Source organism: Passer domesticus, chromosome 7, assembly GCF_036417665.1.
Source record: "Passer domesticus isolate bPasDom1 chromosome 7, bPasDom1.hap1, whole genome shotgun sequence".
NCBI lineage: Eukaryota > Metazoa > Chordata > Aves > Passeriformes > Passeridae > Passer > Passer domesticus.
Genome location: NC_087480.1, coordinates 32,727,384 through 32,751,049, shown reverse-complemented (window position 1 = coordinate 32,751,049; position 23,666 = coordinate 32,727,384). Strand labels below are relative to the sequence as shown.

Genomic DNA, 23,666 nt, shown 5'->3' with positions numbered 1-23,666 from the left:
CCCCCGGCCCCGCCCCGTGACGCGCCCCCCGCGGGCGGGGCGGGGCGGCGGCGGCCCGGCGCGGGGGGCGCGCGCCAGGGCGGCGGGCACAGCCATGGCGGCGGCGGCCGAGCGGAGCCGCCTCAGCTTCCCCGGCGGCGCCGGGGCCCTGGGGCGGCCCGTGCCTATGAACCTCTTCGCCACCTGGGAGATCGACGGCTCCAGCCCCAGCTGCGTGCCCAGGTAACGGGCGGGCGAGGGCGCGGACCGCACCCCCTTTCCTCCCCGGCTTCGCGGCTGCTTCCTCGCCCCCCGTTCCCGTCACCGGTGCGATCCGCCCCGCCGTGGCGGGGCCCCTTCCCGCCCCTCGCGGCTGCCGCAGTGGCGGGCACGGCTCCTGCCGCGGCTCTCGGGGTGGGTGGCGGTGCGGGAGCGCGGGGGGCCGCCGCCCCTCAGGCGTGAGCGGGGTCACCTTCGCGGCGCCCCAGCCCCGGCGGGCCCGGCGCTGCCCCGGCCCCGCCATCCCCCGGCAGCGGCGCTTGGCCCGGGCAGTGCCCCGCAGGGAGGGCTTGGGGTGCGCATCCCTTTCCCCGGGGATGGTGTTCGCCCTCTGCCCGTCTCCCCCTGTTCCCCGGCCCCTGCTGTGGGCAAACCTCCGTGGTCCCTGCCGCCGCTGCTGTGAGCCCGCATCCAGGCATTCCTCTTAGTTTTGATAAATCTTGCGCTCTTCAAGAACAGAATGCCTCCGAGGATTTAAACGTGCCGGAGACAAATCTTTGGAGCGCTTCTCTTTATCTTTGTTTGTTTTGTTTTAAACGAGGACGTAGCGAGAAAGGAAACAGAGTCATCAGGCTGACCTGGCAGGAACGTAAAGCTCGGCGAGCTTTACAAACCCCCCCAAATCCCTCTGTCTTCTGCGCCATCCACACAGCAGGTTGGACTTGGTGGCCATGCCCCTGTATTGCAGGGACGAGTAACTATCATAAACACTGTAGCGATCTGACATCGTGGGCAGGAAGACAGAGGGGTAAAAGCGAACCCGAGTCCTGCTATTCCCGGTAATCTGGGTTTATAGCAGTTTATCTGTGCTAGCAGCGCCTCGGGAAGCAACTTTTTCAGCTTGCATCTCGTTCAGCCTTTCTTTTCTGCGACGGGAGATCTTGGAAAGGCTCTGGCACCCGCGGAAATGTGCCCTCTTCAGGGAGTCCCTTTGCTCTGGAAGTTGTCGCCTGGATGGGAATAGCTGGAGGAGCAGTTGGCGCTTTTTCATTTTTGCGCTAGACAAGAAAGTGTCCCTGCTCCTGGCGGGGGTTGGACTTAAATGATCTTTAAAAGATCCCTTCCAGCCCAAAGCATTCTGTGCTTCCAGTGCGATTGGCACTGTCCCTGATGTGCAGAGGACACGGGGGCTCTGACAACAATTCTCTCCACTGCACAGGAAGGCAGTTGGGTTTCCATCCCATCCAACCTTGTAACAGTGGCTGTTAAACAAATAAAAGCCCAAATGTCCGACTGTCAAGGACTTTTCATTCTGCATTATCATTTATGCTGATACTTGCAGATCTGCAAACGAGCTCACAACATAGCCTGCTTGTTTGCAAATCTGTAGATGACCAGAAAATGCACTGTAAGGACACTGACCCTGCCCTGGTGTGGTAGGGGGTGGGGAGCACCAGGGTGGGTGCTGGAATTGTGGAGGAGAGCAGACTGGAGGCAGCTGGCTGAGGTGCCTGGAGGAATGTGGGGAATGCAAAGCACATGTGGATATCTGGGCAGGTGGGGCAGAACTGGGGTTTGAGGGGGAAAGTCTGGAATTGCTGAAGCAAGCTCTGAAGCGGGGGATGATGGAAGTGCTGAGATTGCCTGCCCTGAGGCAGTGATGGAAGAATTGGGGCGTTTGGGACCTTGTAGGAACAAAGGTTTTGGTTGAGGGAGTTTGGTGTGGTGGTTGGTCCCTTTGCTCTGGCCCTGCTGTTGCCCTTACCTTTGCTTGCTCTTCCTGGGTGCCCTTTTCCCTCGAGCCAGGGGGATGAGCTCCATCCCGCTGCTGCATCTGCTGCTGCCAGCCCTATGAACCAGTCTTTCCACAGATGTGGAGTTTTCTGCGGGACACAGAGTGCCCCCACGGGCTGGGCTCAGGCTGCAGTTGTGGCTGTGGGTGCTGGGTGGGTTTGTTAATCCAAAGTGAGGTCAGGAGCAGCTGAGGTTGCAGGTTCTGCGGGGATCTTGGTCCTGTGGCATGGTGAGGTGTGTGCTGGGCAAACACCAAGTTCTGCAGCAGTCAGTGCTGCTGTTTCTGATCACTGATCATCATGCTTTGCATTTCATTACGGGCTTTGCAACAGACCTTTCTGTTTGAAAACCTTTACGTTGTGCCACTGCCTCTGCCTTTTAAATTTATATGGTGATGATTTTTATTATGGCACAATGACGTTTAAGATTCTTTTATCCTAAAGCAAGAGGTATTAGAATGAAGTCTTCTGCGTGGGAAAGCATCTCCCAAGTGAGCTTGTTGTCCCAGCAAATGTCTGTTGGGACGTGAGAGGCGGATGTGGAGGAGAGTGGGCCTTGCAGTGTGGTCAGACACTGTGGAACTGCCTTGGCCTCTTCTGAGATTTTCACCCGTTCCCTTCTGGGTCTCTGTTGGCAGGACAGGCTTTCCAAGTGGAGAAGAGATTTGGACTTGGCACAAAGTCAGAAGATTCACGAAGAGGAGTGCATGCTTGGGGAGGCAATGCTGCTTCCTTCCCTTTTCCTTTTGGTTCAATAAATCTTAGCCCGTTTCTAAGGTGTTTCTCCTACTCCTACTGTGGCCTGGAGCAGGAGGGGTGGGTGGAAGCAGTGCCTGGAGTGGTCTGTGCCTGCACTGCTCTAGGTTGTGTGGCTGGGTGCTTGTGTGGATGTGTGTGTGCTTCAACACACTCTGGTGGGTGATTTACTGAAAGTCCACTCAGCTTGGGTGCGGTGTCAGCAAAATCTGGAAGGCTGCCTTGGTGCATCCATGGAGTTCCCTTGTGTGAGAGGGCTGTGCCTAAACTTAAGGAAGAATAGTAGAGAAGAGTCATGGTGGTGTTCTGCAGTTGTGTGCTCAGTGTGAAACATGAGGTGAGGTGGTGTTTTGCATTTGTTCTGGTTTCTCTTACTCCTCTGCCGTCTGCAGAAGTGATTTTATGATTTATTCTTCAGCACACGTAGCTCCTGGGAGGTTTGACCATAGCATTTCTGAAATGCAGCTACTTTCTTTTAGTCATCCCAGAAATGTGACTCAAAATGTCTCACTATCTGGGCGTATCCACTGCATACCAGAAGGGAGAGATGCCACCTTCTCCTGCTGTTTCTTTCTTCTGTGCACTGAAAGACTTTCCTTTGAGGAAGGCTACATTATATAAAGTTGTCCCTACCACCTGTGAACACTGAGAGTGATCTTCTTGCTGCATGGCAGCAAGATAATCAACACTTCTTCCTCACACTGAGAGAGTGGAAGTAAGAGTTGTCCTGTGGATTTTGGTGTTGGTTTCTTTATCTTCCAATCTTTTGATGAATCTGTGGGTGTGAATGGCAGGTGTGGGAATCTATGGGATTAGAGGCAGGATGCAGTACTGTCCCATGTTGAAGTAGTCTCATGAGGAGATGGCACCATGTGGAGGTTGTCCAGTGTCCAGAGAAGAGAGGTCTTTGGGGGAAAGGTCTGTTGGAAGGGTCTGCTGAAGCAAGGCAAGGCAGCAATATTCCCATTTGGAGTGGGTTTTGTTTCAGGCTACTGCCTTGGCTGTCACAAACTTGTAAAAGTTGCTGCTAACCTTTGAACTGTAGTGGATTGAGAGCAAGCTGGATGTGGAGCAGGTGTGACCCAGTGTCCCAGGGGATTGCAGGAAGCAGTCTGTGGGACAGACCAGAGCAAAGGCGCTGCTGGAGGGCCGGGGTTGCTGACTGGGCACTGCCTGAGCATTTCCCGTGCTGGCTCACCTCTGCAGCTTGCCTGCTGGATGAGGAAATGCAAAGGGGTTCCACACACATCCCCTGGGCCCACAGGAGGCTGGGGGTGCAGGGATGTGACTGCTCAGTGCTGTGGCATGGCTGTGCATCCCTCGGACATCCACAGCAGCCATGGACATCCCCAGGGGCAATGGAAAGTGCTGGGGTGAGATTTCGGATTCAGGCTGCTGAGTGGATCCTAACAGTGTGCTCGTGCCCCAGGCTGTGTGCTCCTTTCTCTCTGCCAGCTCCCATCTTCTTCCACTGGCCTGTCTGGCTGTCTGCCTCCTGTGGGCTCATGAGTTGCAGAGGGCTCTGTGAACATGGAAAGGTGACAGCACTGCAGATGTGTGACAGGAGGGACACAGCGAGGACTGCTGGGGCATGGAACCACTCCAGCAATCTGCAGGTTTGCACCCATACGTGGTAATTCCCTCTGCTAGCAGAGTGTTGAGGGCCTTGTGACCTGTGTGAAGTCCACAGCTGACTCTCCCTGTGAGGATTTCCCACAAAGTCACTCAGAAGTGGAACACTTTGCCCTTCGGGGTGAAGGATGCATGCCTGCACTGGGAATGGCAACTTCTCCTGGCCAGTGAGAGCATGTTCTGACCTGGCTTGAGCAATGCCAGCTGTGCATCATATCATCAGAGAAAGGTGAACAACTTTCTAGAGTAATACTTATGATCAGGTGATGCTACGCAATTAAAAACACTGATTAATTCAGGTAGGGAGAGACGTTAATGTAAATGTATCTTAAGCCTTCTATTCTGTCGGTATGCTAACATTTAGGAGAGAACTCTTCCTGGTTAGGGTGACTGCTGGCACATTCATTGGGAGCTTACAATAGATTTTCAGTACATTTGGAGCTAGGAAAATGTCTAATTACTCAGATGACTAGGTACATTTCAGAAGTGCTTATTTGGAGGCTTTGTTTTGACTTTGTTTGAATAGCGTGAAATGCCTAACATTTTACTTCGAAAGGCAATTGAATACAAATGAGGGCACAGGACAGGCTTTAAAAATATCACTGAGATGATGCTGAATGTGTGAGATGCATGAGGAAAAACATCCACGACTGAGCAGTGGAGATAAACTGCTTGGAGGAAAGTGCAGTGGCCAGAACCAACTCTTCTTCTTGGAGCTAGAACATCCTATTTCTCCTCCTTAGTCTTTGGGAAGAAATCAAACCCAAGGGATGCCTAAGTGTTCCCCATGTGAATCCTATCACTTTGTATGATCCTGCTGAATGTAACTTGGATGCTTGTATTATTCAGTGGAAGTGTTCTGTCTAGAGGCTGAGTGGTTTGTTGAAGTCAGTGTTCCAGTGACACCTATTTTGAGTAATTTTTAAAGGGGAAGCTTGTGCACGTCAAGAACAGCTCTGAAACAGATCTTAAAACTCTCAGAGCTGCTAACCAAAGTCTCTGGATGGGATTTTACATGGGGTGCTTTGTGCATGCCCAGTGCAGAAGGGTGGTGGGAATGGAAGGAATGGGCTGCTCTTTTGCAAGGCCTCTTTCCTTGCCTTCCACCAAGTGAGGGTGCCCAAAGCATCTTCCCCTCATGTCCCCTGCAGGTCTGGCCTGTGCTCCTGCTTGGCAGGAGGTGAGCCTGCAGCTGCTTGTCCAGGAAATAAAAGCTCTTGTCAAATGGAGCTGTTGATGCTCCACCTTTCATCAGCTCTGAGCAGGCGGACAGTTTCTGTGGCAAGCTTGTGGCTGTATCAAATCAGCTATGAAATGATTTGCATAATAGATTAATCAACCAGCTACCAAACATCCCTCTTTTCTGCCAAGAAAAGAAAAGCAACAACTCAGCTGTTACAAGAGCCCATTATGTTCCTTGCAACCCTTAATCTTTCTTTTTTCCAAGAGCGCTCCGTGTTTTGGCCTCACGCAGGAAGCTGGCCTGCTCACTGCCTTTATTTGCGTCACATCTTGGCAGCTTTTTCCAATTCTTTTGGGCCAAATTTTGCCACCGTTATGGTGACCTTCTAGGGAGGGTATTTCCTATGGAATTGGTGGCTGGCTGCCAGACGACTCTGTGTTGCCAGGTCCTCTATTAGCTTTGCCTTTGCATTGAAATTCCTCTGGGCCCCTTGAGCTCCTTCAGAATTGACCCATTTCCTTGGGAAGTCGGGGAGCAAGTCACCTCAGCACATAACTGTGAGTGGGCAGGGACTGGTCACTGTGGTTTATTTCTCCTGTGTTTCTACCTCCTCATAAGCCAGCAGTATGGGTTTCCTAATCTGTGCGGTCCTCCTGCTGCTCCAGATGTGACATCTGTGTGTCCTTGCCTGGCTGAAGGATGCCCAGTCAGTGCTGGGGGATTTTTCAGTCCGAATGGATCCTAACGTGCAGATGATAAGAGGCTTAACTGGCTAATTGAATGTGATAGCGTGAAGCTTCTCTCATGGTGAGGTTTAATTGGATTATGATACTGTACAGTGATGTGGAGGCTTGCAGGGCATGCAGCCAGCTTCACTAGGAGAGAGTGGATACTTGCTAATCACTCATTTGTTTAAAATAATGAATTGCCTGCAGAGCTCTGATGGGCGTGCTCTGCTTGCTGCAGCCAGTATCCCTGGAGAAGGGATCCCTAAAAATCCAGGGGTACCACACATGTAGACCCTGTCCTTTGGCTGGTGCAGCAGTGGTGGAGAGCCTCCAGGTGAGGAAGAGACGAGCTCCTTTTGTTGGGAAAACAGAAGTGTGGGCTCTGTTTGTGTGCTGGAGCCTGGAACGCGTTTCCTCCTCTAGACCCACCTCAGCCTTTCCCGCAGCCGCTCTGTGCCTGTGTCACTTGTCACAAGCTGTGCCTTTCTTTTGAGGTGGCCTCCTTGTTCCTTCTCGCCTAGCAGCTGCCGGTCTGCAGGCCAGGCTGCCTTCCAGCACACTTACTTGCAGGGCAATAACTATTTTTGATCAGGAGCTCAAATGCTTCCCCTGCCCCAGTGGGAAAGCAGTCTAATTTTTAAAGTATGCAGCAAAAGTAGAACTGGGAGCAGCTCTTACGTGCTGTGAGTTTTGTTTGGTGGAGGCTCTCGTGTGCATAAAGCAAAGCTGGGCTCTGCAGGCCAGCCAGTGTTCAGGTGCTCACCTGGCTCAGGCTATGTGTGGCAGCACCTGGGTTTTGGGTTGTGTGCTTTATGGAAGTCACTGAGCTGCTCTTCCTGGGAGTTTTTGCACTGAAAGTAACAATGTTTGGTTTACTGATGTTTCAAAAGGGTTTGAAATGTGCATGGTTGCTCAGATCTGATTTCAGAAGAGTTGTCAAGGAAAATACCATTTGTTCTCCTGTAAGCAGATGGATTAGCATAAAATATCATCTTTGATGTAGTGTGAAGTGTGCTCCTCATCCGCAGCCTTTGTACTGGTTTGGAGAGTTAACTGTTTGGCTCCTCCGGGTTTGAATGGGCTGGGAAATGCCCCGAGGATGGTGTGTGCGGCAGGGAGCAGCACCTGGCACTGCGAGCTTTTCATTAACTTGTCCTGTTTCTTGCTGTGGGCTCATCCAGACAATCAGATAAATGCGATCACTTTGCTGTTTCTGGGAAATGGCAGTTTAGCCACTTGTCCCCCAGTGCTCTAACATGTGGGACCTCCCTCCCCGTCTCTAGTTTGGTGTAATGATAAACCCGTTCCCCTCTCCTGCTTGTTTGCTTTTTTGTCAGGTGCTCTGGAGCCTGTAGGAGGAAAGTGAAAGGCAATAGCCAAGGGGGAATGGTGGTGTTTAACCAAAACCTACATAGCTTGCAGGTCCTTCTGGACCTCAGGGAGGTAGTTGGTTTTGTTCTAAAAAGGAAAAAAAGGGAACAAACCTGGTGATCCAGGGTGATCTTTTAAAAATTTTTTTAAAGTGTGTATTGCTGGGGAGAAGTGGAAGTTTGAAGGTGGGAGGCTGTGAAGAAGCAGGGCATGAAGGGTATGCCAGTGTGTGCAGGGTGAAACATGTTCACTGCTCAACAAAGCACTTTATTTTGCTATTTAAAATCTGAAAAAGACACTGCTTTCATCAGATCCCTTTGCTCTGTTGAGCTCAGTTGTTGAAAATCTTTTCCTGCTCTTTTTATTTTTCTACAAAGCCATTGCTGTGCAAGGGCTTGGAGGTGTTCCTCACTGCTGGTGAGTAAACATCATGTGCAGGAGAGGAATTGCTAAAGGCATCTTTACCTCTGCAGGGAGACACGTGGAAGGCTGTGAATGGAGACATAGGAAAAACATGGAGCTCATAACGTGGTTCTGGCCTGTGTTTTGGGGCTTTCTGGTGCAGGGCTCTCATTGATGGACGAAACGAGCTGCAGCTTGCACATGCGCTTGTCTGGTACGCGTTTCCCAACAGGCACCAGGCCAGATCTAGATATAGAGCAGAGAATAACCCCCATGGGGAGATTCTTAGGAAGCCTTATCTATATATAGTCCATATAAGTCTGTATCCCCTTTCTGCTGAGAGGACAGCCTGCCCGGGGAGCGTGGTTAATGCGGGCACGCCCCAGCTTCTGAGAGCCAGGCGGAGATCCACGGGATCACGTCTGCCGTGTCCTGGCTCCCGCCGCGCTGGGTGGCACCGGGAATGCTCTGCTGAGAGCCCCAGCTGTGCTGTCCCGTGCTCTGGTGGCACGCTCCTGTGGCCAGCAAGGCTTGTCCTGTGTGGGAGCATGAGGCAGAGGGAACAGCTGCGGGGCTGGGGTATATGGTTGGTGCAGGAATGATGGAATGATGGTGTCTGTGCCTTCCAGCACGCTGCCCTGCTGGGTGCTCTCATTAAAGCAATGAGATCGTAGCTTGGCAGTGACTTGTCATGAAAGAGCTTATGCAGGGCTTTCATGCCAGTGCAGTTCCCTTTCTTGCAGCTGTTTACCAGGATGTTCTGTCAGAGGGACCTGCACGGACATTCTGCTGCTTTGAGAATGAGAAGCAATTTGCAGTGCTCAGCCCACCTGCAAAAAAACTCAAACAATAAAACCATGAGCAGGTGTCTTAGATCAGAAGTGGGAACACACAGTGAGGTGGACAAGGTGCCCTTTCACACAGCAGTGTGATCTCCTATTAATTTATGTACAGTTTCACCATTAGGATGTCTGAGGCCATTCACAGCCATCCTTTCCGTTTAGTACGTGACTTTTCCAGCTGGTGCACCACCGTGTTTCCTATCTGTCTGGGCAGCTGCTGAGTGCCAGCCTTGGAGGAGCACAGCCTTCTTTCTACTGCAGAGAGTTTGCTGCCTGCTTAGCAGTTCTGCAGCACATCCTGAAATCACAGAAGTGAGAGTCTGGGGAGCTTTGCACCAGCTTGAAATGCCAGTGAACAGCTCGCAACGTTCTGTTGGACCAGCTGGAGATGTGGTGCTCTCTTTGGGTGCATTTGGCTTTGGGATTGTGGGCCTAGGTCTTCAGAAAGCAACCCTACTTTCTACGCTGGACAAACAGATTTCTTTCTCTTTTAGGGAGCTGGTCTGGTGGTGTAGCTCCTATGAAAGTCATAGGGTTGTTGGAGGACATCTCCTCACACGATTTTACAAATATAGCAGGATCGTTTGAGGTCACTCAGTCTTGAGTTTCTTCAGGGATTGCACACTTCAGCTGAAGGCTGTGTTGGAGCTCAATTTGATTGCTTCTGGAGGGGCTGTGCTGAAAATGGTGTCTAATCTCCATGTAGTCCTGCAAACTTCCCAGATCTTGTGTGTGCAGTGTTCACTTCAGCTTGTTGTGCGTGTCCTGATTTCAGTGCTGCCTCAGCCGTGTGACCGCGGAGGTGTGTAACAGAGACAGATCCTTGCTGTTCTTAGCAGAGCAGTTGTGGTCCCTGTCTCCCAGCATCAGGGCTGTCTTCCTACTGTTCCATCTGGCCAGTGTGTGTTTGGTCGTGTAAGACACAAGCATTTACCTCTTCTGCCAGGTACAGCAAGGCTCCAGCAGCTTGCTCCCTGAAGAGCTCTCCTGGGTGTGTGCAGAGCTGTTGTACTGTCCTGACACCATCCACGTAAAGGTTAGAGGTGCCTTTTACCTGCTCTTCCGAAGCTGGTGTGTCTGGTGGCTTTTTGTAAACTACTCCCTTGGGCTGCTGCTTGCCAGCACCTTCTGCCTTGTGCCAGTGCAAGCATCTGAGAGTTCACATGGTAAAGGGGATCATCAGGGTGGAGATCCACTGGGGACAGAGGTGAGGGGGTGGGCTGTGCTCAGTTGGATCAATTCTGTGCCTTGTATGATGGTCCAGAAGGTTGTGCAGGTAGAGTCTGCAGGTGAGCATGGAGCAAGTAACTCCCTTAATCTAGCACTGCACCGCCTTTCTAATTTGGTGGAGTTTCTCTTCGGGCCAAGGAAATAACTTTGAATGACTGTGGGAGGAGAAGTCCAGCCCCCCGTTTAGAGGCTGGTGTTTTAGCTCTGTGTTATAAACCCTTGTCGGAGGTTTGTGTGTGTTCTCCAGCTCGGGGCTGCTGCTGTCAGGGCTGAAGAGATGGTTGGAGTGGAGGGGCTCTGGTTTTGGCTCTGGTGGGAAGAGGGCTTTGGGAGCTGGGCTCTTTGCAGCGAGATTGTCAAATAGACACTTTCTAACTTGAGTATCTGACAGCGTAACCAAAACTACTGGAGATTGCTGGGGCTGTAACTGAATCTCTCACACCGATTCTTATGCAAATTTAAACATGTGCTCCTGGCTTCCAATGGGACACCTACGGATACAACCGGCTCCATTCGGGAATCGGCATCTGCGCCAATCTGGATCTTTGTTTGTGGCTTTATAGTCAGGCTCACAGAGCTGCATTTTTGGTGGTTTCTCAGTGCTATCCTTCCCTGTACACGTGAAGTTTCCCGGTAGATTTTGCCTAAGTCACCTGTTCTGGTGGTTTGGTGTTTTGTTGTTGACATTGCCCATTGCCACGCTGCTCTGGCTCAGGAGCAAATGAGCCTGAACCTTTCAGTGCTCTTTTCCTCGCTGATGTGTTGGGGCTCATTAGAGGTAAATTAAATGACCTCGAGGTCTGCAGAAAATAATTTGGTGTATTTAACACTGAGTGCAAATCATCTTAAGTTTCTATCCAGTAAATCTATAACTGTGAGTTGATGAGCCCATTAAAAAAGTATTATTTATTGGGGAAGATGGGTGTCTGCAACCTCCTGGTGTAGTTTCGAATTCAGGCTTGGTTTTTTTTCATACATGTGCCACGTGGTAATGGAGCAGTTGGTCAAAACCATGTGGACTTAATTTCTTTAAAGTACAAACAGCCTAGAAATGTTTGTTTATGTACAAAATAATCTGCCAGCGACTGTAAGCATTTCCATGTTTCTGCAAGAAATGAAGGTAATTATATAATCAGCAAAGATTCATATGGCTTAACTTGTCTTCCATCTGGCATTAGTTAAAATTGATGTTTTCATCTGCATGACCTTTCAGGGTGGGGAGAAATTATGAAAATGGAAAACATGGCTGAAAAAGACCTTCCTTGCACATCTAGCCCATGTAACGGCTGGAACGGGTCCCCAGAGCAGCCCCTGAGGGGAGCAACTCTTTCTTTCCCCTCTGCTGTGGTCCATGTTACTGAGCAGGTTTTCATGAGCTTTGAAGTGGGTGGTTTTACTTGACTTGAGGAGTTGCCTGTCCTGTGTGCAGTCCTTCCCCAATGCATGAAAGTATGGGCAGGCTAACTAGATTAACTACAGCAGGAAGAGCTTCCTTCTTAAAAGAAAGCTATTGTTAAAGCATCACTTATCATAAATCTATAGCACTTCTAATCCTGCCCTCCTCCCATTTCCGCTCTTCCATCTGCCTGCTGGTTTACAGTTTGCAGGGTTTGCTCTGAGTTTCTGGGGGCTGTCCTGCAGCCTTTCCCTTGTGATCTCTTCCTCTCAGATGGGCAGTTTTCAGCATCAAAAGGATCCCTCCAAAACGACCTCTTTAATGAAAATATATCTGCATTCTTTCTTGGTGGTAGAAAGATGATATGCTGCTTTCCCGATCAAGTTGCACCCACTGCCTCAAAATGAAGGATTTGCAAGGAAAGCTGAGAACTGCAAGAACTGGATCATATATATTTCATGTTGCTAGTGGCTTGTTAGGGGCTGAACTCCCTTTTATTTGCTCTTCTACCTCTTCCCTATGCTGCACCTGAGAGCGTGCCAGAATTCAAGGTGCTCTGATTTCTTTCAGGCTGGGGGGATCAGTATCTTCTTTCTGCCATGATTCTGCTTTATTTTGCTTAATAGAGCTGAAGACCGTTAGTGTAGACTTTGCCCTTGCTTCACAAATAGACTTTGAGTGTCTCCAGGTACTTGGATAAGCTTTGCCTGTTCATATTCAGTCCCGGTGAGGATTTGAGACAGCCACTGGCAGATACCAAAGCAGATCAGAGGATTTTTCCCCCCCAACATGTAGCATTCAGTAGCTCAAGTGTAAAGCTGCTCTCTAAGACAAAACTTTGGTGGCCCCTTACCCTTGGCCCCGGGGATGTGCCTGAGGATGGGAGCCTGGATAGTGATTAATTCAAGCAAACACATGGAGCTTTTTCCAGGGAGAAGGGATTTCAGAGCAGGATTTTCTCAGTTCAGCCTTCAGTCAGCATGCTCCTGATTTCTGACACCTAAATGGCAGGTCCTGCTGGGTGTCTTTAAAAAAACCATTTGTAATAAGCTTTTATTGTTCATTCAATTGTTTCCTTGTTCCAGGATGTTTCTAAATGTTTTGAGTGGCTGTTTGTGTTCCTGCTGCAATTGCATTCAAGGCCAGCTTTCTGCTGCTGGCCCCTTGCTGTGCATGTGTGGAGAGCAAAGTGCTCAGCTCTCCTCACTCGTGCTGATGCATTTGGACCACACATCTACCTTGCCTGGGTTTGCATGCTTAGGTACCATTGCTCTCCTGCAGGTTCCAGTAGCCTGATTGCTGGTGTTTCCACCTTTGCACAGCACTTGGGATCCAGGGCATCTCTGGATTAAGAAAGCAGTTGCACCCAGGTGCTGGAATACAGGATCTGGTCTGCAGCTGGGTTGTGGGTAGGTTTATCCGACTCCACCAATGTCTTGACCACGTGCTGCCTCCAGTGTTCTGTGGTATGTCCTTCTGCCCTGGCCTCTCTCAGCATTGCCACTGGCTCCTGCTGTGCTTTCAGTCCCAAAAGCAGAGCAGAACAGACAGTAAACCTGCCTGGTGAGCATCAGTGAAATTGTACTGTTCTTACTGTTCTTCACAAGCCTTCTGGGGAGGCCTGGAAGGGTGCTTTGTATTTTGTGTACTCCTATCTTATGTAAACAGCTCTTGTCAGGAGAGCAAACAGGGCTCTTGCTTTGCCAGGCAGCGTGCTGGGCCCTGAGCAGGTGTCTGTGTGAGGCTGCCACCACGGTGAGCTCTCAAAGGTGCCTCTTGGCTCTTGGGTTTACACAACCCTAAGGTTATTTCACTGTGCTTTGCTTTGCATCCACCAGGTTGTCGTATTTCTCTCTGGCAGTGGTCAGATTTGCTGATGGTTTGTATTTTAGCTGGGAAAAATGCCCCTTGTTGGGATTCTGGTATGTCTGTATACAGAAAAAAATGTTGAGTGGGTGGGAATAGCTTCCAGCAAAGTTGTATCAGTTTCTTGGAGCTCTTTTGTTTGGTAGGAATTCCTTTCTTTTCTCTCCCCCTTGACATCGCCCTGACAGCCCACCTCTTTTCTTCAAGGGCTTGCTGAGGTATAATTCACAATTGAGTGATTGAAGTGAAATATGCACAGCTGCAAATACATTTTTAAAATAATGCTTCATCGTTAAAGCATCTCTCTGGCCAGGTTGGCAGCTTCAGTGGCCATCAGAGTGCAGTAACAGAAAGGATTTTGTTGAAAACACTTGACTTTGATGTTTACCATGCTCTGAGAATGTGTTGACCACTTGCTACTTTTGAGTGCAGATAGGAAGTATCTGGAGCAGGGGAGATCTATGCTGGGGAAGTATGTTAGATGTGTCCCTGAGAAAAGGGGATGTAGCTGAGTTTTCCTTTGCTCTCCCCACACTGTATTGTGGAAATCATATGACAGCTGGGGTATGATAAAAGACAAAAGTTAGAAAAATGCTACATGCTGCAGCTTTCCTCTGCTGTCCCATTGAATGGAGAATTTTTGCAGCTCTCTTTCCCTCTTTGGATCCATCAGATGCTTTTGTGATTCCTTGCTTTTCCTGGAGTGTGACAAAGCCCAGGGAGTGGGACTGCAGGCACGCAGTATCCTGTTATAGTCACAATGGCCCAGTGCTGCCAGGATTTGTGTGGGGCTGCCTGAATCTCAAACATAGCAAAATCCAACATCTGTTTATCAATAAAGTGAAAGGATTTATCAGTATCTAGGACAGCTCAGATGGCTTGAATCAGTTTAGTGGCAGAATTCAGTGTAGTTTAATGTAAACAATTCTCTAATATCTGGAAATTCAACATTTTGTCTTGTTTCTTGCAGTTCCTGACTCTTGAACAGTGAATTGAGGCTCCTCTAGCTTTTTCTTCTCTGTTCTCTGTCCTCTGCCAGCAGACTGCTGCTGCTCCTGCTAAGTCTCCTGGGCCTATCTTGGTTCCAAAATTATCACCACATTTTCCAAGCTATTGCATGAGTAACTTTGGGCTTTTCTCCTGCAAGTGAATTCACTCTCCATCAGCTCTCCAAGAGGACCTGCTCTGAGTGGAAGCTAATCTGTGTTTGAGGTGGTACATCTGCAAACAGAGGACCCCACTGAGGATCAGTCATGGGGAGCCATCTGTGTCTGCAGTGTTCTTCTGATTCAGGTGTGAAAACAGAATGGCTTGGTAATTTGTAATTAGATGAACATTTATGTGTGATTACTCAACGAATAATACACATAACACCATGTCTTAGTGAAAGGTCATACCACTACTACTGCTTCAGTTCCAGTGTTTCCCTTCAGCCAGTATCAAGGTGCTTCCTGAGAGCAGACCTCTGCTTCACAGGTGAAATGAAGGCTCAAAATAAACACCCTGGAAGTGGTAGAAGGTCTACACTGGTGCTTTAGAGAGGCTGGGCTCACCAGGATTGTGCTGGAAACATATAATGCACGTAAATACATTTATATTGTATGATTAGCCATAGATCCTGATGCAAAGGTTGATGTGCTTGGTATTACCTGTAGTCACATGGTGAAAATCAGATGTTGAGTGGTCCTCTGAGTGAGGACAGCATAAAATCAAGGATATCCCATCCTGATGTTGTGGTCCTTGGCCTTGTCTCATCCCCACTGATGATCCTCAGCTGTTTCTGTGATGGAGATGCTCTCTGACAGCCTGAGTAAGTGTGCCTAGTTCTAGATGTGCCATGCCTCATCCACGAGCACTGACCACAAAATGATGCTGATCTCTATTCCTCACTCTTAGCATCACTGTCATGTTAACATTAGCTGATTGCATCAGCAAAGGCATTAGAGGAGAAGGTTGTCAGGGGGCTGGGACTGCTCAGACTGTGGAGTTTGGTCTCCATGAATGATCTGATGGTGTGATCTTGTTCACAAATGGAGTAGCTGTCTCTTTCCCTCATAGGCTTCTTGGTAATCTCTCCCTGCAGTGAACCTTAATATCCTGCTGGAGAAGAGCAGCCTCTCATTCAAACTCAGCTTGTTCATGCCTCATTTACCTCAGTCTGCTTGTTTTGTAGAGCATCTACAGTTTATCTTGATAAATCCAGTTTCAGTGAGAACTCACAGGCCTGATGAAAGGTTCTGGGGACTGAATGGATTATGATTGTTATAAATTGCTTTTTGTTTTGTTGCCTGTATTCAACATTTAAAAAATCCTACAGGAGTCTGGAACAAGTTCTGAGCATCTTGGAGCACCCTGTGTCTTTCAATGCCCACTCTTTTACTGGCTTACACAGGTCACACTGATGTTTTAATAAATATTCTTGGCAGATTGAACTAGCAAGTTCAGGCCCTTGGTTTGCTTTGCTGCTCCCTTATTGCTTTCAGGAATGAAATATCACCAGCAATAGTGCTGAAGAACTGTAATCTCTAAATAATATTGAATCTCTGCTTGCCAGCTCAACTTCCCATGGCTGCTGAAGAGGTTTAGAGTATTAAGGAAATGCAAATGTTTTTCTGGAGCAAACCACTGTATTCTGCCTGCCACTGCATTCTTTCCCTGATAAACTTAAAGGTGATGTTAGCTTTCAGAAAAGAGTGTAAACAAAGTCTGAGTTGCCAGGTTTTCTCCCTTTTTCATGAGAAACACAGAGAAATCTCAGTCATGAGGGGTTTCTACAGAGAAGAAAACAAACAGAAAACCTTGTTCTGAGTTATTTCCAAACAAGTGCTTTGTTTTTCAGTAGTGATTCTTTAAACTAGAGCACACAGGGTATATTTAGATGTAAAGAGATGTACTGTGGGGGAAGACATTTTTCAGGTTTTGTTGAGAGACATTTTGAGATCACCTGGAGACTGGGTTTTTCCCTAAATGAAACTGCTCTTACTGAGATGGAATCAGAGGTGGGCTAAAAATTAGAACTATTTGCAAACAGCTGGAATGCATGTCCTGGCTGTCCCCCAGGCCATAAGGTTGGCCTGGTGTTGCAGGTGCCTCCCCTCTCAGGGCATGGGAAGGGTGTTTCTTGCAGTCTTTGCCAGTACAAAATCTGCTGCTGCTTCAGTGTAAGGTCACCCCCATGGGTCAGCTTTAAAGCCTACAAGAGATCCCAGTTTCTGTTCATTTGTGCACTTTTGGTGGGTTCTGCAGTTTTCAGGGCTGCATTTGGAGAGCTCCTGTTGTGCTTGGCAGCAGGCTGGGTACTGCACCCTCTGTGAGCCTTTTCAGTCCAGTTCAGCTGGTTTTGGAAGTTAAAATCCTGCTTCTGGTTACTGCTGAAGTTCCAAGCCTGGCAGCAGTGCTGGTAGTTTCACTTCAGCCATCTCATTCTTGCATCAGCGGGGGTAATGTGTTCAGCTGTTTGGCTTTTAGACTCCTGCTAGATCCCTTATTTCTGTTCTCTGGTGATTTCCTTCCCAGCTTATCTGTGCTCTTCTGAGCAGACAGTGTGCAAATGAGCAAGTGCTGCCCAGAATATTTGATGGAAAAAATGCAAGGGATATGTGCTGGAGCACAATGTAGCTTCCATCAGAGGCATTTCCTTGCAAGGAGTGCTGAATGCTTTGGCGTTTTCAGACCTTTTTTGACCACTGTTAATATTGGAAAGCTCCTCTCAGTTTGCCCCTTCCTTTCTGGGGAGACAAATCTGCAAGGGACAGTACCTGCCAGCTGCTCTACCTTCAGTGTTTTGTTCCAGTTTGAGGCTGTTCAGCAGTGTTTCCAGCAAGTTTAATGCTGAATGCCCCAGCTTTAGTGGCAGGATTTAGAGCTCTTTGTGAATTATATTTAGTGCTGATGGAGGCTGCTTTGTCAGCTGTGTGTCGTTGCCATGTAAAAACCAGCACTGTTCAAATAAACGCTTCTGGGAAAGAACCACCTTTCTTTTCTAACTGTTTTAATGTGTTTGATTTGGGAACATCCTTTGAGCTGTGGCCGGAGAACAAATGGGTTGCCAGTGTTGCAGTCCCACGGTGAAAGCACCTGTGCACAGGTGAGGCAGAGCCGTGGGGCTCAGAGGTCACAGCTGAGGTGCTGTGAGCATTGCACAGGGTGTTTGGCACAGCTGTAGCAATTTTAGAAATTGCTCTTGTGGAGCTGGTGTTTCTCCTAACCTTCCTTCTTGACTTGCTGTTGAATACATTGGGGTTTAGAGTTTCAGTTCTCCTGCCTCCTTCCCTGTAGTTCAAGTTGTTAGTTCTGTATTTTTGCACGCTGGAGAGAAATCATATTTTGAGGTGCTGAATAGTTCTCCTGTATTTAGGCACAATGGGAATTGTGCAAAACAATTAAGTTTCAAACTTTGGTAACTAATTTTGATACTTCTTCGATTGTCAGACCATTCATCTCTGGAGTCAGGGGAGAAGGGAGGCAGCATTAAACATGGGGCAATTGAAGGAATAGTGCAGACCATTGGCTCTGAGAGGTGTTGGGGTGGCTGGCTGCACATGCCTGTCTGGAAGAGGGCAAGAATGGCAGGCTTGGACTGCAGTGGGAATGGCATTGGGGTCTGTGAAGTGTTCTCCTAGCCTGAAAGCAAGCCTGCCAGCAACATGCTTTGCATAGTTGATTGCTGTGCTGGCTAATATCAAACGTACCATCAAAGTTCACAATGGTTTTCACTGCTGCTAGCTGCCCTGCCTTTACTCTTACAGGACACTGAGTTCTCAGTAAAGAAGCAAACAGCATTTTGGGGTCTAAATTATGGCTGGGTGGCCCTCCCAGCTTGTATATGTTGAGCCACAAGTTCACAAACAAAAGCCTCTTCCCTGGTACTTGATACAGCTGGTTTAAATCGAACTTACAGAAAGGGCTTAGGAATGGTCCACCTGCCCTGGCTTTGCTGCCTTGGGTCCAGATGGGTCAGCAAAGGAAAAATCAAGTCCAAAACCAACCATAAAACCCATCCCCAAAATTCATTAAAAAAACCAAAAAACTCCTACACCAGTTTTCAGACTGTCTGTTTATTTGAAACGGTATAATGTGGCTGTCTTCCAAAGAAGCACCGAGTCTTAAGAATTACATGACATCAGGATCTTGGCTTTGAGTGGAAGGGCCATGTGCCTGACTTGCTAGTGAGCTTGGAATTGTTCTTGGATGGCTGAGTGAGAAGTAATTTGATGTGACCCATGGTGTGAGCCAGTCTGGTCTCTGGGGTGACAGGTTGTCCAGCTCGCCTCTGTGTCAGGTGATGTTGTGGGAGCTATTCGAAGTGGAGAGAATTCAGGCAGAGAGATGGCACACTGTTCATGCCCTGAGAGCAAGTTCAGCTTTGGCTACACCAAGAAGCCATCTGTTTTTCCTTGACTGCTTTCCTAGCTGGAGGCTTCCTAGTCCTACTTTCTTCTGCTGAAGAGAGCACAGTGACAGATAACCCGAGCAGAACTGAGCCTTCTTTACAAGCTCTTCTGACATGAGCCTGAAGTCCAGGCTCCTCTTGGAGCTTTTTCCTCTTGATGGCTGATTCACAGACAAAGGGGAAGATCAGAATGTTTGAGGCAGAGTCCTTTTTTTCTAAGGATTTGTAGGCCCTGGGGACAGTGTGCCATGACTGGGACTGTGCTGTCTCCCCAGGGTACCAGGTGGGGAACAGGAGTGTGCAGAGCACAGTGGGCCCTTGCCGTGGGCTGTTCAGAACAAAAAGCAGAATGACACCAGGCATTTTGAAAATAGAGTCAAGAGTACTTGGAGACTTGTGCTTCCTGCTGTCAAGAGGAAAATACTAAATACTAAAGGAGACCGGCTGATGCAGGGCTTCCCTCTGACTCGGCGTGCGGAGGGGAGCTGCTGGGGCAGCGGCTGCTCGGAGAGCTCTTGCCGCAGCGCTGAGGGAGGCTTTGCCCTCAGGCGGCTCCGGAGGGATGGAGCAGCCACGAGCCGGCTGTCGGAGGAGCCTCTCTGTCGCACGGCTGCGGGGAAGTCGGTGCCGTGCGGCTGTGACAGCCCCAGTTGCTGTGGAGATGTTCCAGCTCCCGGCCGCTGCTGCTGCTGTGTTTGGGGATGCTGGGCTGGGGGTGGGTAGGGGAGGACAGTGAGGGTTATCTGGGCAAGGCAGGTGCTGGAGAAAACCTGTGCCTTGAGGCACTTACTTTAACCCTTTCATCTGCTGACAGTGCCTCTAACAGGACTGGCTGCCACAGGGTGTCCCTTGGGTGTGTGCTGGAAGGCTGGGTGCTGGCTTTGTTCTTGCAGCAGCTGCAGCACTGGCAGCTTGGGAAGGGGATGCTGCTGCAGGCCGGGGCAGATGTGCTGCTGCAGCAAACCTGGGCAGATGTGCTGCTGCTGCTGCAGCAAACCCGGGCAGATGTGCTGCTCCACGCCCTGAGGTGCACTGGGCACACCAGGAAGCCTTTAGCTCCGCTGGTCCTTCTCAGCTGCTGGCGACTTCATGTGGCTCCTGCTAGTCCTGGAGGGCTCAGGGACGGGTGGGAAGGGCTGGGGGCAGGCAGGGAGTGCTCTGTAGTATGCCTGGCATAGGCAGTCCCGGTGGTCAGCCTGCTGTGTGACAGGCACTGCTGTCTGGGGTAGGTTGCATAAGGAAGGCACGCAAGTGTGAGCCAGGGAGCAGAGGGCTGCTGGGTTTATTCCGGCTGCCAAGGTCTCTCCTCTTCATTCCCCACCCCCTGATTTGTTTTTTTCAGTCTCCTTTCGGTCTAGGGCGTGATTCATTTGCTCATTTGTGTATCTGTTTCTTTGCCAATGTGTGAGGCGTGTGGTGGGAGCTGCCCTCCGCCCTGGCTGGCTCATGTAAACTTTGTGAGTTGTGTCTTTGCTTTGTTGCCGACTAGCTGAGAAATGAAGCCCTAGCTACAGAAATGGCTTGTCCAGCCCACATCCTAAAGGCTCCCCCTCCCTGACGGTGGTGTTTTGGCAGAGCTCAGTAGGTGCTCAAATGGGAGATTGGCATCTCTGGACTCTGCTGCAGTCCATGGGTGTCTCCTGCAAGCTTGTGACACCCACAGCTGCCACAAGCCTTTGGTCTGATGGATGTGGCTGCGCCTGGTCTGCCTCCATCTCCTTCCTCGGTGGTGCCTCTGGCTGCTCCAGCTACTACTGAATTAATACAAGAAATACTAAATATGTTAGTATCATCTGTAATATAGAAAATGTCATCCTGATGTCTGTCAAAGGAGCCTTAACCGTGAATCAGCTTTTCGTTACTTGCTGATTTTATTCTTCAAAGCTCATAAAGCATCTTCCTACTGCCCCAAAACTTTGAAAACATTGATCAAACCTAATTCACCAGTATCACTAATGCTCACTTTGGTATCATAATGCTGTGCAGTCCTGTTGTTCTAGATGCTGGGTTTGGAAGAGGCAAACAGGAGAGATGTATTTAACTACATTTGTGCCCGTGCCTGGCTTTGCAGGCAGCATGGTGTGAGCACGAAGGTGAGTTTGACTGACTCCTATATACTCCATAGCCTGTCTGAGAAACAGACTTAATCCCTGTTTTGTCAGTGGTTGGGTTTTTTTCTTCCTTTAAATCACCCTATAGAGGGATTTGAAATCATCAAATTGAAGAGTAAGAAACCAATGTATAACAATGTGAGCAGGAACTGAGATCCAACTGAGGCCAACAGATGTGTGAAGAGCTACCCCCGTATGTGTGAAGAGCTACCCCTGCTCTTGCTGAGATGATTTCCTAAAGGGAGAGAAAGCTGCTGTTTCTCAGTAGTACAGTTCAGAGCACATAGCTGGCAGTGAGCAGTTGGTGTCAGGCTGATTTCCTGCAGGTGTGACTTGGAACACGTCACGTCTTGGCCAGGTAGTCAGAACAGTTGTGTGTGACACAACTGCCACAAGAAATTCTGCCTGGCTCCCTGAAGAGTGTGTGGAGCTGTGGAGGTTTGGCTTTAACACCTGTGTGTCTCACAAGCAGTGCTGTGTCTCAGCAGTGCCCTTAGCTTCCCAGATGACTGAAACACTAAGAAGTGAGACGTGCCAATGGAATATGTAAAGTCTGCTTTTTGAGTCAGGGTTATTTGGCTTGCAGGGACCCTGATCCCTTTGTGCCCTTGGTGAGTCACCTAGAGCCAGCCAGCAATGTCTTGACCTACTGAAGGAAGACATCTCTCAGCACTTTCCAATTGTTATATTGGATTAGAGTATCTAAGCTCATATGTGCTTTACTACTTGGTCATATTAACTTCAAGTAGCAAATGTGCCCATGTGGAGTTCTAGGATCTTGTAAAAATTCTGCAGATCTGCAGAATTTTAACACACCCACCCGCTTTTACTTGCTCAGTTTGGAGTAGGCATAATTTATTTGAAGTGAGCAGGACGGTATTTCAGCTATAAAAGGATAGTGTCTGGCTGTACATGTGTGTCCTTGTGAGGTCCTGGGTAGAACCTGTTGTGTGAAATAAGCTGCCATCCTCCTACCTGGCTGAACAAGACCTGCTTGCTCCAGCATTTCTGTAGATCTTAGTCTCTAGAATCTTAAGAGCTTAATTCTCTGTATGAATCCTGGGAAGAGGATTTCAAGATCCCTGAGAACAACCACAATGAAAATACTGGCTCTGCAATTGTTTCCTGGCTGCTTAAACCTTACTCAAATGGATCTATAGCCAGAACAGCTGATTAAAGATCAGCTTAGTGGGAAATGTGAATGAAGGACTATTAGGTTTCTTTGCAGGTTACTCAGGTTATGTTTCTGTCATGTCAGAAGCTGGGGTGCCTGACCTCTGCCTCCTCTTTTGATTTCACCTTGCCTGGGAGCTTCCCTGACAGTGGGACCAGGATTAGATCACGTTGAGGGAGCTGTCTCATTAAGCTTTGGAAAGTGAGGAAGCATCTTCCTGGGGCTCCTGCTGCTGCCCTTGACCAGAGCCCAAACCTGATGTGTCAGTGACATCAGAGGACAGTACTTCTGCCCTGCTTTCTCCCCTAGCTAGCTCCTAGGCCAATACAGAGCCCTGCCTTTGGCATGTAAGTGCAGCAACAGGTTTGTCCATGTGCTGGTCTTTTCTTCCTGAGAAGCTGCTGGTGCAGCTGGCTCTTGGTGTGCTGCAGACATCCATACCTTCCTGAAGCAGCTGTCTCCCCAAAATGCTGGGCAGGGCTCTGGCTCGGGCCCCTCCTGCACAGACACCCCCATAGCTATGTGCAGAATGGCTCTGTTTGTCTGGGCAAGCATGTGTAGGTGGGTGTCTCCCTCCAGTTCTCCTTCCAGTGGCTCCTGGTTTATTTTGGGACTGATGTGGGTGTAAGGTGTCAGCGTGGACATTGAAAGCACTGGGCTAGGAGGCTGCTTGCTGTCCTGAAATGCTGAAATAACTTGGATGAGGTGAAACTGTCCAGTGGCCAAACGGAAACCAATTCCTTCCTTAGAGCCATCGGCTGGTTGAGGTTTTCAGACCTCAGAGGAGGGTGCTCCTGGCATGAAACACTTTCTCTGGGAACAGTTCTTCACAGCTCTTAACCTGGACAAAGGGTGTCTGTGTACTACAGTCTTCCTGCCCCAGGTCCCATCTTGTACTTGGAGTTCTCTATAACTGTGGATGCATCCTGTTATTATTCTCTACTTCTGTGGGGTTTAATTAAAATGCAGGTCTTTAATTTTTAATTTTTCCTTCCTGTTGATTCGACTGTCTCTGCGTGAACGAGGTCTCGGTGCAATTACTGTGCTCCCTGTGGAGAAACAGACATTTAATTCAGCAAGGCAGACTTTTTCTTGGAGGGGGTTTATTTTCCTGATCTTCCTACTCAGAGGGATGCAAAAGCAAAACATCCAGTGAGTAAAGAATGCGACACTTTATTTGGTTATTCTGGACACGTTTGCTGCATCTCAGTTACCAAAATATTACATTCCTTGCAGAGAGCCTCCTTAAGTAAAGGGCTTGTGATGAAGCTACTCAGCACAACTTGCATTAGCAAGGTGAGTTGAAATCACTGAGTCAGGTTGAGGTTTCTCTTCAAAATTCTGTTCTTGCAGCAGTGATACTCTGTAAAAATACAGAGTTTTATTGTAGCATTAAGCTGTTTCCTGATTTGTTGATCTGAGAAGAGGACCAGGCAAGTACCTTGTGCCTGCTTGCTGTGGGGGCACATCTGTGGCCAGAGGAGACAGAGGCTCCTGCTGCTGCTTGGGACCCAGCTGAGCTCCTGGCAGGGAGATCAACTATGAACCTTTAATAAAGGGTTGAAATACTGGCTCTCAGATTCCCATTGTCC

General features: G+C 49.0%; 1 protein-coding gene across 16 annotated transcripts in view; it reads left to right on the top strand.

Annotated features, from left to right (window-relative positions):
* The first annotated feature begins 22 nt into the window (after positions 1-22).
* Positions 23-23,666, top strand: part of PACS2 (phosphofurin acidic cluster sorting protein 2) — a 76,331-nt gene continuing 52,687 nt past the window's right edge. For all 16 annotated transcript variants that reach the window (XR_010366009.1, XR_010366008.1, XM_064427482.1 and 13 more), the window contains exon 1: positions 23-222. Coding sequence is in view for 14 of the 16 variants with exons in the window: in XM_064427482.1 (XP_064283552.1) it covers positions 95-222 (128 nt within the window). In the remaining 2 variants the exon portion in view is untranslated. The remainder of the gene's footprint in view (positions 223-23,666) is intronic.